General features: G+C 53.1%; 4 protein-coding genes across 7 annotated transcripts; 2 read left to right on the top strand and 2 right to left on the bottom strand.

The window, feature by feature from the left end:
* Positions 1 to 370: 370 nt before the first annotated feature.
* Positions 371 to 2563, top strand: LOC113212060 (phospholipid phosphatase 1-like). Its single transcript, XM_026430630.2, has 6 exons — positions 371 to 531; positions 656 to 882; positions 1153 to 1409; positions 1511 to 1674; positions 1788 to 2045; positions 2169 to 2563. The coding sequence occupies exons 2-6, from the start codon at positions 656 to 658 to the stop codon at positions 2394 to 2396; spliced, it is 1134 nt and encodes a 377-aa protein (XP_026286415.1). The 5' UTR covers positions 371 to 531; the 3' UTR covers positions 2397 to 2563.
* LOC113212061 (BET1 homolog) lies at positions 2493 to 4772 on the bottom strand. Of its 4 annotated transcripts, none has more exons than XM_026430631.2 (5): positions 4662 to 4772; positions 3851 to 3937; positions 3672 to 3781; positions 3529 to 3585; positions 2493 to 3415 (listed from the first exon to the last, which is right to left on the bottom strand). In XM_026430631.2, exons 2-5 carry the CDS (start codon positions 3888 to 3890, stop codon positions 3260 to 3262), a joined length of 363 nt encoding a protein of 120 aa, XP_026286416.1. In that variant the 5' UTR covers positions 3891 to 3937; positions 4662 to 4772; the 3' UTR covers positions 2493 to 3259. The 4 variants fall into 4 exon arrangements, with proteins under 4 accessions (XP_026286416.1, XP_026286418.1, XP_026286420.1 ...); XM_026430633.2 differs by lacking the exon at positions 4662 to 4772 and adding an exon at positions 4439 to 4584; XM_026430635.2 differs by lacking the exon at positions 4662 to 4772 and adding an exon at positions 4359 to 4499.
* Positions 4773 to 5076: 304 nt separating this feature from the next.
* Positions 5077 to 7043, bottom strand: LOC127749975 (actin nucleation-promoting factor WASL-like). The gene is made up of 4 exons (XM_052270222.1): positions 6444 to 7043; positions 6216 to 6349; positions 6005 to 6128; positions 5077 to 5922 (listed from the first exon to the last, which is right to left on the bottom strand). The coding sequence occupies exons 1-4, from the start codon at positions 6986 to 6988 to the stop codon at positions 5784 to 5786; spliced, it is 942 nt and encodes a 313-aa protein (XP_052126182.1). The 5' UTR covers positions 6989 to 7043; the 3' UTR covers positions 5077 to 5783.
* Positions 7044 to 10805: 3762 nt separating this feature from the next.
* On the top strand, positions 10806 to 12520 carry LOC113212054 (uncharacterized). The gene is made up of 4 exons (XM_026430620.2): positions 10806 to 11260; positions 11384 to 11543; positions 12179 to 12286; positions 12378 to 12520. The coding sequence occupies exons 1-4, from the start codon at positions 10866 to 10868 to the stop codon at positions 12498 to 12500; spliced, it is 786 nt and encodes a 261-aa protein (XP_026286405.2). The 5' UTR covers positions 10806 to 10865; the 3' UTR covers positions 12501 to 12520.
* Positions 12521 to 12526: the final 6 nt, after the last annotated feature.

The raw sequence follows: 12526 nt of genomic DNA, 5'->3' as shown, positions 1-12526 counted from the left end.
ATTATATTTATATCCCCGAAAAAAGTGATATATATTGTATATGTTATTGAAAGTCTGATGAAATTTCCGTTTTATACCTTAATTACGTACTGTGGATGATGATCTATGTAATTATCTCTTGTCTATGTCGTATAATAAACAAAGTTGTGATAAAGTTCAGTGATTCATATCAGATGGTCAGATGGTCGCGCGCGCGCGCGGAACAACTCCAAAACCAAACCAGGACCGAATCTCCCCGCGCTATCTATCTCTCCCCGCACTGCACACCGGTGCGCCCTCACAGATAACGACACGGCTAATTCTCAGACCGCTGATACGCCCGTTGGCCCGCGCGCGCGCGGTGGTTCCTCGCGTGCCCCCCCCCCCCCCCCCCTCGCCCCCTTACCACCGCGGGGGGGCCGCCCTGTTCGCGGCATTCGCACTAGCTAGTTGCGCTCCGCGACGCCGCCGTCGCTATCGACCCGAGCCGACGACGGCCAGCACGACGTCGGGGCGCGTGGACGCGGCGCTGCTGGGCACCTGGACACCACGGTCAGTGTGAATGGGGTCGGCGCGGCCGCGACCCGCGCGGCGGAGCAGTCGTGAGCGCTGACCGCCCGCGCGGTGGCGCCTCGACTCACCCCTTTCACAAACCCCGCTCCTTCGCACCCCACAGATGCCGTCGGCGGCGACCTCGGTGGCGTCCCACGGCCACTGGAGGGACGCCATCCTGGAGCCCTCCGAGGCGGGGTCGGCGACGACGCGCATGGCCTCCGCGACGCTCGGCAGGCACGGCGGCGGCGGCGGCGCGCGGCCGACGGTCAAGACCTGGGTCCTCATCCTGACGCACTGCATCGACTTCATCGTGCTCGTGTTCCTCGGGGTGGCGGCCGCGCTGTTCAGGTGCGGCACCAGCCCCTGCCCCCGCACACCACCCACCCGCACCCACTCCAAGAGGTCCTGCCCCGTGTTATATTCGATAAAAGATTAAGCGGCACGAAAAGCGAACAGCGTTTGTTGCCCGATCACTTATTGATTTCTATGCGCCGGCCCGGCACACTGACATTGACGGCCCATCACCCAGAGCACCACAATCGAGGCGATAGGCCCAGATCCTCCCCATCCCCCTTCGCCTACCCTTTGACGGCCTCCTATCATCGCTCTCGACGACAGGTTCGGCGACGTGTACCTGATCCGGCCGCAGCTGCAGGGTGTCGGCGGGCTGTGCCAGGACGACGCGTACAAGCAGCCCCATCGGGAGCCCGCCATCTACGTGCCGCCGTACGCCGTCGACGTCCTCACCATCGTCGGCCCCATCGTGCTGGTCGGCGTCCTGGAGGCGACGGTGGCGGTCGCGCTACACCGGCAAGTCCGGCGGACGGGCGCGTCGACCGGCGCGTTCTTCTCCAAGAGATTCGCTAAATCCGTACGTAAGTAGCGAAAGAGTTAAGACCCGGAGGAACGAGGTCTCGAACGAGGTCAACGCGACCACCTAGGTCACAATCCTTTTACCTCACCCTCTTGAGCGCAGTGGTGTTCCTGATCGGGCTGTGCGTCACCTCGCTGCTCACGGACCTGCTGAGGGTGCTGGTCTCGCGCCCGAGGCCCTACTTCCTGGCCGACAACACTTACGGCTACGGCTTCCTGCGCTACTGCACGCCCGGCGTCATCGAGGACTCGTCCATGGGCTGGGAGGCAAGTCCACGACGGCGGAATGCGTCGGCGCGCCGGACGTCGCGACATCCAGGGGGCGGCATCGTTTCGACGTCATTCGTCCCTCACGTTCGGTCCTTCCCTTCCCCCCGCAGGAGCGCGACGCCCGCCTGTCCTTCCCCAGCTACCGCTGCAGCGTGCTGGCGTACGCGGGCGCCGTGGTGGCCCTCCGCGCCGAGAGGTCGCTGCGCCTGCTGCGCGTCGGCGGCGTGTACGTGCTGCGCGCGCTGGCCCTGGTGCTGGCCGTGCAGCCCGCCCTGCTGCTCGCCTCGCAGGCCCTGGACTCCAGGTCCAACCACTGGCAGGACATTGTCGTCGGCCTGCTGCTCGGCGCCGTCCTGGGCGCGTACACGGTACGTCCAGAGAAATTCGAGCCAACACCGAAACTCCCGGTTTTTATCTCGATTTTTCTGATTTTTGGCTATTTTTAAATTGACCTTTGCCCCTTGCACACCGTCGTGTTGCGTGCCCCACAGGAGCTGGCGCTCGGCTGCGACCTAGGGGCGCAGCTCGAGAGCGTGGCCGCCGTGCCGCTGACCTCGCCGGGCATCCCCGTGCACACCCTGCCCAGGCCGCGCGCCGAGCCCCCCGGGTCGCCGCCGCCCCTGACGACCGCGCACCTGGCCGCCGTCCTGGAGGAGTCCAACGGCACCCACCACCATCGCCACAATGCCAGCCACAAGCCAGACGACGTGTTCTACTGAGTCAATGTACTTCATTTGTTTGTTTGTTCTACAATCCGAGAACAAAAGTCATCTACGACATCACTGTTACTACTCTAGGTATTTGTAAAGACACGGTCCATGTTTGTACATTAATTTATTTTGTATTTTGTAGACTAACAAGAAACAATTAAATCTAGAAGTATATAGATAGATAATCAATAACTAAACAAAGCAAAAAAAAAAAAAGGCCATTGAGAACAGCATTACTATGTGATCACGTCAGACAGCAAAACAAAATCCAACAAATACTGATACAAAGTCCTCGTTTTACACATGTACTTTCACTTGGATGAAAATAATTAAAAAGTAAATCGCAATCGTAGTCAAAATCAAACAGTAATAAAGATTTTTGAAGATTTATAAACACACAGAAACTGACACAATGAAGTACTGTGAACACCTAGAATGCTTCTGTACAATCTCTGTGAACAAACTGTTACAAAATAAAATATATGGTAACTAACATCACCAATTCACACAATGTAGAAGTTTAAAACTGTATGACAACAACATCATACAGATATAACTGGCCAATATTTACAGTATACAATAATGATTCCAATCACCAACCTCAAAATATGAGAGAAATTTGGAATATATAAAACAATAGAATCTGAATTCACAACACCTGGCAATCCTTCACTATCACAGAAGTTCAAAAGAGATGTAGTATAGATTAAGATCGAAATGCAGTTGGATAATTTTAGACAAAACAGATAATTTTTTCACGTCGTCTAATCTGCTGTTGAGAGACAAACTTTCAAATGCTTCACCTTTTTTCGGTGAGCAGTTCACTTCAGTCATGGGAAAACTTTGAAGATGCAGTACTTAAATTTTTTTTATCAGCGGAACTTTAAAGTTATCCACAAAATGAAAAACACCACAATTGAAAATAAGAAAAGATAAACAATGTAGTAGTTGTGTCCACCTTTCGCTAACCGTAGAACTCGGTTCATGGTATTCCCTAGAAATCCACCAGTCTTCTCGAAGTCTTCATCCTGCAAATTATAAAACTTTGTATGAAACGGAGAATGATGGAGAATACCCATAAAGGATAGATAAATCACAAACTAAGCAAATTAAACAATAAAAAAATAATTCTATAACCTACCATATCCCTCAGAAGTTTGTCTTGGTACCTCACTTCTGCCCCGATATCAATGGAAAGCTGTGAAAACAAACAAAAATTGTAATCAAAGAGAAGAGGAAAGAATCAAAATTGACAGGGTATGATTTAAAGGGTGTTTTACTGACCGATTTTAAAACATGAATTTTGTCCTTCAGCTGGTCCGTCATTTTCTCATTTTCCTCCTCCACGTTGTTCCCTGCCTCGTACTGAGTAGGCAGAGGCTCATAGTAATTTCCTAGTGAGAATTACAGATCATGATTTATGACAAGTACTATAGAAAACAAAATTTGTGAAAACAACAAACCTGCATGTGCTCTTCTCATTTTGGATTGATCCCTCTGCATGAATGTGACTGAAGAAAATAATCAAAGGCCGTCACTGGCTGGACATCCTGAAATTCATATAATTGTCAAAAATAAAATTGATAAAAACAAAGCGCCGGCATCAGCAGTAATTAAAATGCAGACATTCAGTAACCAGCTGATAGTTTGCTAACTGAAATACACCTGTTTGCATCTACCAGAATTAAGGACAGGAACCAGTACTCAAATTTAAGCAAATAGAAAAGGGACTGTGCCTTAACCAGCATCAGAAGGATACTAAAATAATTTGAGTGGAATACTTCTTCAACTTCAAGGAAAGTTATATGAAGTTCGCATATTGACATGAACTTGAGTACACTACACGTCTGTAAGCTAGATTGATCACGTTATCAGAACCTGATGTCAATTTTTTCCTTAATCAAAGTGCCACGATGAGAAAGGATCTCTTATAGATAGATTAATAAGATTGGTCCTGCTGAGAAAAAATACCTAAACTATTTTAACAGAAGTATGCCAAAAATCATTGTTGAAACATGTCAGCCGTCAATCATTGCCAATGCAATACACACATTTGAAACCATTGAAATTAAAACTGAATTTCCTTCTATTAACTGATGACGAGACATTTGTGATGACATATGTTCTAGATCTAGACAGATCATCTGAATGAATTTTGCACCAACTGACAGGTTAGGTTATCGAATAAAGGCTATGAGGGGATGGCGCAGGTAGATTTATTAACTGACACACGACAGAACTATCAAAAAACCTTTCCTGATCCCTGATACTCACAGTTTATCAACTCAGCAGCAAAAATGATGTAAATATAATTGTTGTTGTGACGTATATCTCCGCTCGGTTAGTGAACTGTCAACTGTTCGTTTGAGTGTGTTCAAGTGCTACCATCCGAACCAGGAACAAAATCAGCGTCTTTTATACTTTAAAAAAATCTAATTCATTGGATCTTACAGTGTTCTTATGTTTGATAGAATCGCCTCTTCTCCAAATTTTAGTGCCCGGTAGATTTTGAGAACTTTTTGCTAGTGTTAACATTTGAATGCGAGTTACTTCTAGCATGTTAAGGTTGGTGATTCATCAGGTGAAAGAAGAGCGAAAATCAAACACTTGCTTCTTTGGTCGGGAAAAGCTACGGCCAATCCACAACGAAACAAAGATATATTTTCTTCAAAAACTCAAAAAACAAGGCAGGATAATGAATAACATAACATGATTTCACTGAAATGTCATATAAGCTTAAGAATGACAATAAGTGACGACTAAAGCATTCAATTCAAAATTACATTAGTTAACATAATCTGTATAAATCTATATATAACTCACTGAATGTCGAAAACACTTTGTTTCTTTGGTCAGGATAAGATATGGCAAGTCGACAAATTCAGTTTCCTCAAAACACAAGGGGATAAACATAACATGATTGGTGAAATTGATTGAACAAACCGCAATAGGAAAAATAGAAACTGTTGAAAAAGTGTCATATTTTCTGCTAGCACAAGCAGAATGATCATTGAAAATTAAAATATACAATTGATGTCCAATAGCACATTGCTTCTTAGGTCAGGAGAATCTGGCTAGTCTACGAATAAATTTTCCTCAATATGCAAGGCTGAACAATAACATGATAGCTGAAATTAAACAATAAGCCAATATACAAAAATTGAAACAGAAGAAAAATGTCATATTTTCTGTCAACACAATAATGACCATTAACGAGAATTATTAAAGCATTCAAATTATTTAGTTAACATAAAACATAGATCTTTAAACAAGTGTAAAAAGGTAATTTTAAAACTATGATGGCACAAACTTAATTTAAGGAAGAGACATTCATCTTCCAAATTTTAAACATGATAAGAAAAACTATAAACATCAAAAATCAAAATGAAACAATGGCTACTTTCTGTAGGAGCGCAATGAGCCATCACATCGGCGAGGTGTTTTCTTTAACAGAACTGCCACCGATGGTTGCCTGTTGTAGGGGCAGTGGGACCTGGTATGAGCATATGCCCCTGTCGCCCCACATATTTCACACCTGAACAAAAATAAAGGCATTATTGTCATATGATGCAAAAATTGAAGACATTGTTTTCTGGAACATGTGGAACGGGTAGTACTTCAGTCTTTGGAGCACTGGGCACTCCACACGCATTGTGCCATCTGGCTGTTTCGCATGCAGGCGGTGATCATTATATAGGGAGGGCAATTCTCCATTACCCTTACAAAAGGCACAGAAAGCAACTGAAAACAGACGAAGTTCCAATGTAGTTTACAAACAGTGAGTCACAGTTTCAGTTTGATTGTTTTACATGAAATCTGGGAACTTACTTTGATTTTTCAATGGTCTCCTCTGACCCCAAAAATGGTTTCTATTATTATTATAATTTGACGGCAGCAATCTCGGTTCACTTCTCGGACCATCGGTCAGGCACAATAACTGCGTCAGAGCCACCAAGTTATCTCTGGCAAAAAAATTAGTAAAATGTATAAGTCGGACTTGCCATTGAAGAAATAAAATGCAAATTACTCTAGTTTAAAAAGTTAAACATCACTCACATTGTTGCGCTGGTCGGTTCTGATCCGGCAGCGGATGGCGACGGGTAGGTGCTCGTGCCCAAGGCCCCCATGTCCATGGCCTCCTCCACGGCCGCTGCTGCAGTCCTCTCGCCGAACGCGGGGAGGTCGCGACCCTCGTGATGCACGCCCTGGGGGAAGGCCCTCATCGGACTGGCGACGGGCGGCGGGTGCGGCGGCGACCACAGGTGTCCGGCGGTGTGCCAGGACGGCGACAGAGGGGCTGCCGTGGACGCCGAGGGCGGCGAGGACTCCTGGGATTGCACGGAGGACGACGTCGAGGTCCGGTAGTACCTTGACGACGCGCCAGGATCCTGACCCCATTGCTGCGGCCCGTGCGGGGCGGGCAGACCAGCGTGGAGCAGCAGAGGGGAGGACGTCGACGGGGAGTACGCGACCCCTGGCGAGTCCAGCAGCTCCCGGCACGCCCAGGATGCCGAGGGTGGCGGCGAGGACATGAAGTGCTTCGGGGGCGTCGACGGCCTCATGGGCGGCGACAGCGGCCTCCACTGCGACGTCATCGCCATCCCGTCCGGGTTGCCGCGGGCGCCTCGGTTCACAACGATGGCCCTCCGCCGGTTGGCGTCTGGAATCAGCAGGGCGCCGTTAAGGATACAGAGCGTCCCCAACCGGAAATGGAAAGTGCGTCGATACGTCGATCCGATGTCGGTTTGAACACTCGATTTGAGTGACAATATCAGCCGATTCGACGCCGATCGACTTCCATTTCTGGCTGGGGTCGGGAGCAGGCAGGGGGTGGTTGACCTCGGTCACGACCAGGGCGGGGACTCACCTCTGGCCCAGGTGGGCTGCATCATGGTATGGTCGACGGGGACGCGAGAGGCCTATCCTGGACAAGCTGCGCTGGTTGCAGCTCACACGGGGCGCTGCTCACACGGGGAGGCGCGGGGGTGCGCGCGGGGGTGCGCGCGGGGGTGAGCGCGAGCGCGGCGGCGGAGTCACGGCAGGGGGATGGATGCGTGCACACACTCTGAGCTCCGAACGTCGACTGACAGATCTGTGTCTCTCCGCGCGCTGCGCCCCGCCCCGCCCCGCCCGGCCGGCGCGCCACCCGCGATCCCACGTCATCACCACACCTCACAGGGTCCCACGGTCCTCCCCTGCCTCAAGGCGAGCGCGAGGGGTGGCGGGGCGGGGCGGTCGCTAGGTGGGCGAGTTGCGGCTGGCAACTGGCAACCTAGCGGCCAAAGCAAGCGCCTCGGCAAGTTTAAGACACGCAAATTTGGTGGGAAAGGGTGTATTTCGCTGCAGCTGATTGCGCCGTATTCCACGAAATTGGCGTAACGTGTCTTAACAACTGCAGCCGAGGGGCTTGAACTTGAATTTGCTTGTCGCCTGTTGCTGCCCGTAACTCGCCCGCCTAGCGACCACCCCGCCACCCCCGCCCCGCCACCCCCACCCCCGCGCTCGCTCGGAGGCCGGGAGGACCGTGGGGCCGTGTGTGACGTATGTGATGAGTCGAAATCGCGTCGAATTTCCAAATCGCAAGGCTATCTGATGCAGCAGCAGCATGTAGCTGAGAGCATCGCGGGCTGGATTGGCAGCTAGACGTGGCTTGCACCTCGGCCTCGGCGGTGGCCTTTGACACTTCGGCGGCGTCACCGCGGCGGTGGCGGTCCGCGTTGTGGGTGGAGGCACGACGACGCTGCACTCGTTGGTGTTTACAACATAGGACGCCGAGCTGGCATTGTCAATGACATGGACGGGGCCAGATGGGTTTATTGCACATCGCATCACGTGTTTGTCGGCGCTGCGGTGCGGTGGTGCGCCAGTGCACCCCTCCGCCTACGAGCCGACGACGCTCGCTTCCGAGAAAGCCGGGCCGCTCGTCCTGGAGCGGGGGGGAACCGCGCCGCCGCCGGAGCTGAGGAGTCGGGCCGGAGGCATGCCGCCCATTGCGGAGAGGAAGCTAGGGTGACCACACTCGCCGTCCGCAGCAGTCAGTCGGCAACCACTTGACTCTGGCAGTCGGCATTTGTTCAGGGCCCAGTGTAGGCCGTGGGCCAAGTAGTTTGGTGATCATTTTGTCATCGGTGTCCTGTTCCCGTCATCAGCCGTCAGCCGGGCCACCGCCGGCGACCTCCATATGCGCGGTGCGTTGAGGTCCCCGTCCCCGCCCGCGAGGCCGGGCCGAAGGGAGCCGCGGGTACGAATCCAGGGGGTGAGGGGGGGGGGCTGAACAACCCACCGGGTCCTTAACAAAACGCTAGTTGGGTAGGCACAAGGTAGGCTGCCTCGCGCCTGCAAGTAGGCAACACGCTGCTTCCCGTCTCCACAGGGACACGGGTCTGGATCCGCCCCTGCAGTGAAGCCGCAAGCCGTGCCTCTGGCAATGCCGGGAGCCCTTTCGGCTTCGCCCTTGGCCGCCAAGTCATACCGTCACCTCTGTCTGACCCGCCGTGGGAGTGATCGGATCAGGTAGCACGACGGGGTGCTCGGACGGACCGGCCCGCGGCCCGGCCTCCGCTTCCTAAAACAAAGGGGCGGCGGTCGGTAGCGGGCGCCACGGAGGGGGATTAGCAGAGAAGGTGCCAAGCCGTGTGTTGGGGGGAGCGAGTGAAGATCACGCGATGTGCGTACCGGCGGGGACCAGGCGAGGGGAAAGTCCAGGATAAGGTCAAGAAGCGGGACGGTGAAGGACGGCGGGGACCTCAAAGCCCGGACCCGGAAGTTGTTGACAATGGCAAACGACAATGGACCCAAATGACAGAGGGCGTGAGAGTGTTGAGTCCGATCAGCATACTACCGCGCACTCCCGTGGTTATACTGTACCGCACGCACGGGCGCGGGCGGGCTTGCCTACCTCCCCTGTTCACGGCGTCAGGCGTCTTACGGAGTAGGCAACTCACCTGTACGTGCGAATGCGGCTCTTCATATCTACAGAAGAGTGTGTTGGGGGGGGGGGGTAATCAGCCAATCAGTCACCAGTGAGGTCAAATTATTTTCAGCGCTACGAAAATAGCAACGCGTTGTCGGTGTTGGTGCCGCGCGTGGCATGCGTAGAGTGTGTCAAAGGCGTTCTGCTGCTTGTGTGTCAAAGTCAAAGTCATCCTCTGCTGCTTGTGAGCACAAGCACGGCGGCGCCGCCCACGGCGCGGTCCAGTCCCGTCTGAAGCCTCTTCTTTTTGGGGGCTGGCGTTCAAACGGTCCATGTGTTTCGGTACATGCATACTCGCTGGAGGCACGCCTGGGCACGCCGGCCAGACGCCTTGCCGCGTCCGTTTGGCAGCGCCGCGTCGTTGGGTGTTCGCAGTGCACGTGAACCCCGCAGGCGTGCCCTGGCCGGCTCTCGATCTAGAAGTTGGGAAGAAAGAAGGCGAACAGCCTTGCCAATACCACGGAAGGGCTTACAAGCACACTCTAGCTCGCCTTTTCTCCTGCTCCAGCGGCTGCGCGACGGCTCTGGAGCGGACTGTACGGTGCTGGCTGGAGCCCGGCTGGAGAGCGATGGTGGCGGAGGGGAGGGGGCCCCTCCGGCCGCGGCGCGGTGGGTGGAGCCAAGCGGCGAGGGGAGATGGCGAGCTCCCCCCTCCACCACCGCACCCGCCCGGACCGCCTGCCCTCCCCTCCCCGCCTGCCCCCTCGCGCGGGGACGGCGCGCTGCCACTGATGCTGGAAGCCCTCGGCCCGGACCTCAGGGTGTCACTTCGTGTCGAGCCTCTGCCGCACTCGCATCGCTCCCTCGCTCTGGTCTAGCACCGCCTGCCTGCGCCCTGCAACTCATAGCTGCACTGCACCGGACCGGTCCTGCCTGCCATCGCCCCTGCGTGGACTGCAAACAGCCCTGCAGCGGCCCTCCGCGTCGGACTGCCTGCGCCTGCAGCGCCCCTGCAACTGCCCTGCAACCGCCCTGCTCGCCGCCCTGCGCCTGCAACAGCCCTGCACGTCGGCCTGAGCCTGCAACAGAGCCCTGCCCGTCGTCCGGCGCTCCCCGCACCTGCAATGGCTGCTCTCCACGGTAAGTCCTTGAATAATTTATTGGTTGGAGAAGAGGGGGGAGGGGGTAATGAGAATGTTTGCAGTCTGCACTCTTGCATTGAAGTTTCCTGGGCCGATTCCACAGCGGAGCAGGGGGGGGGGGAGGGAATGCCATGCCATGCCAGTCGTCCTCAAACGGGTCCTCTCAGTGAGCGTGAACTTTTTTTGCATCGGGCGTGGTAGATTTTAAACATTTCCGTGCTGCTAGTTACCCTGTTAAAATTGTGACAACATTTTGCTGCTCCCCTTGTGTCGCGACGCGAGTCCCCTCCGCAGTGCTGCCCAAGCTCCTGGCCGCCTTGCTCATGTCTCTGTTTGTCTCTCTGCACCACAGTGAAGGACGAGCTCCTCTCTGCCGTCGTCAACCTCTTGCCTTGGTGGGACGCCGACGTGCACCTGCTCAAGATGGACGCCGGCGGCACCGACGTCGAGTTCTGCCGGGGGGGCGAGGACATGCCCAGCTGTGACGCCGCCGCCAGCTGCTTCTCGTGGTTGGACTCCGAGGAGCAGAGCGACTTGTTCGGCCCGGGCGCCGCCACCGCCGCCGTCGCCGCGGCCATCACCCCCGTGTCCTCGGACACCGACGAGGACGCCATCGCCGCCCTCCTGTCCTGCCTGGAGACCGCGGAGGAGCGGGCCATGCCCAGCCCTGACGCCACCGACTTCCTCTCGTGGTTGGACTCCGAGGAGGAGAGCGACTTGCTCGGCCCCAGCGCTACGACCGCCGCCGCCACCACGACCCCCTTGTCCTCGGACACCGACGAGGACGCCGACGACAGCGGCTTCAGCAGCGGTCACTCGTGAGTATGAGCCCCTTCCCTCTCTGACCCCCGCGAGCTACGCGGGTAGGCAGCCGGCCTGACGTCTGGCTGAGGTGCTCACCCTGGCGGCATTGTGACAGACACCTGTTTTTCTCGTTCCAGGCGATCGCACAGCGAGAGCAGCGACGGCGCCGCGGCGGACCCGGTGGACCCGTGGAACGTCCGCACCGTGTACCCGTCGACGACCTGCGCCGCCCTGTCGCCTTGGGCGAATTTCAACATCTGGTCGCCCTCAACAGAGGACGATGAACTAGTGAAAATGGTGAGTGGAATTGGGACCCTTTGATTTGATAGCAAGTTCCTTTTTTTTTCATGGTGTGCATTTCATGCCCATAGCTGAGTTCAAGAAGTTCCCATTGACCAAAGATTGTATTTTAGAAAACCATGTTGGCTGCTGAAGTTGTAAGATTTTTTTTTCAAATCAGTATCATCTTAGCCCCTTGCCTCATTGACAAATATTTTTCCCAATATTTTTCTGTTGCGTTTGCATTCAATAATTTTTTGACTTCTTTTTCTGTTTGTTCGTAAAGTTTGGCTTGACTCAGAACAAATTATTTGCATCTAGACTGGCACTTTCTCTCTTTTCCAGTTTTTCAATGAGATCTAAAAGTATGATTCAAAAATATGGTTTCTTATTTTTTTTAAATTTGTTTTGCCTTGCCATAAGAAATGGATTTAAAGTCTGGGTTTACAAAAGCTTATTAGGAAAATAGTACTTCAAGATATGTTTAGAAAATACATTTTTACATAATGGCAGCACAGCCAATGGCAATTTTTACTCAAGCAAAAATTCTTTTGATGCTCAGTCCTTAGTATTCTATTTCAAGAAATAATTGTAACCTTGGCTTCCAGATTCTGAAAGCAAACAAGTAATGTTTTACCCTGTCTCTCTTTCAGGCTTCATCTGTGCGGTGGAGTTCTTCAAAAAGCAGCAGCACGTCCTCCGATGATGCAGAGTGGGGGATTTTCGATTCTTGGGAGCCCATGCCCAATGAGGAGGAAGCGGTATGCAATCTTTAAGCTATTTATATTCACCTTGACTTTGAATTTCAGGGATGTTACTGATCTGTACTGATACCATCTCTTCTCTTTCCAGGAAGTTCTAAGGCAGTTGCAAATTCAAGAGGAGGCTATCATTCATGCGCGGGCAGCACTGAAGAGGGAAGAGAAGAAGAACAGATACTTCCAGAAGGTTCGTTCTTTTAAAATTCGTAAATGAGAATGTATTTATTGTTATCTTAGTCT

The sequence above is a fragment of the Frankliniella occidentalis genome, unplaced genomic scaffold, assembly GCF_000697945.3.
Source record: "Frankliniella occidentalis isolate FOCC.00 unplaced genomic scaffold, Focc_3.1 Scaffold5, whole genome shotgun sequence".
Classification (NCBI taxonomy): domain Eukaryota; kingdom Metazoa; phylum Arthropoda; class Insecta; order Thysanoptera; family Thripidae; genus Frankliniella; species Frankliniella occidentalis.
The sequence above is the reverse complement of the archived record's forward strand: the minus strand, read 5'-3'. Positions and strand labels throughout refer to the sequence as shown.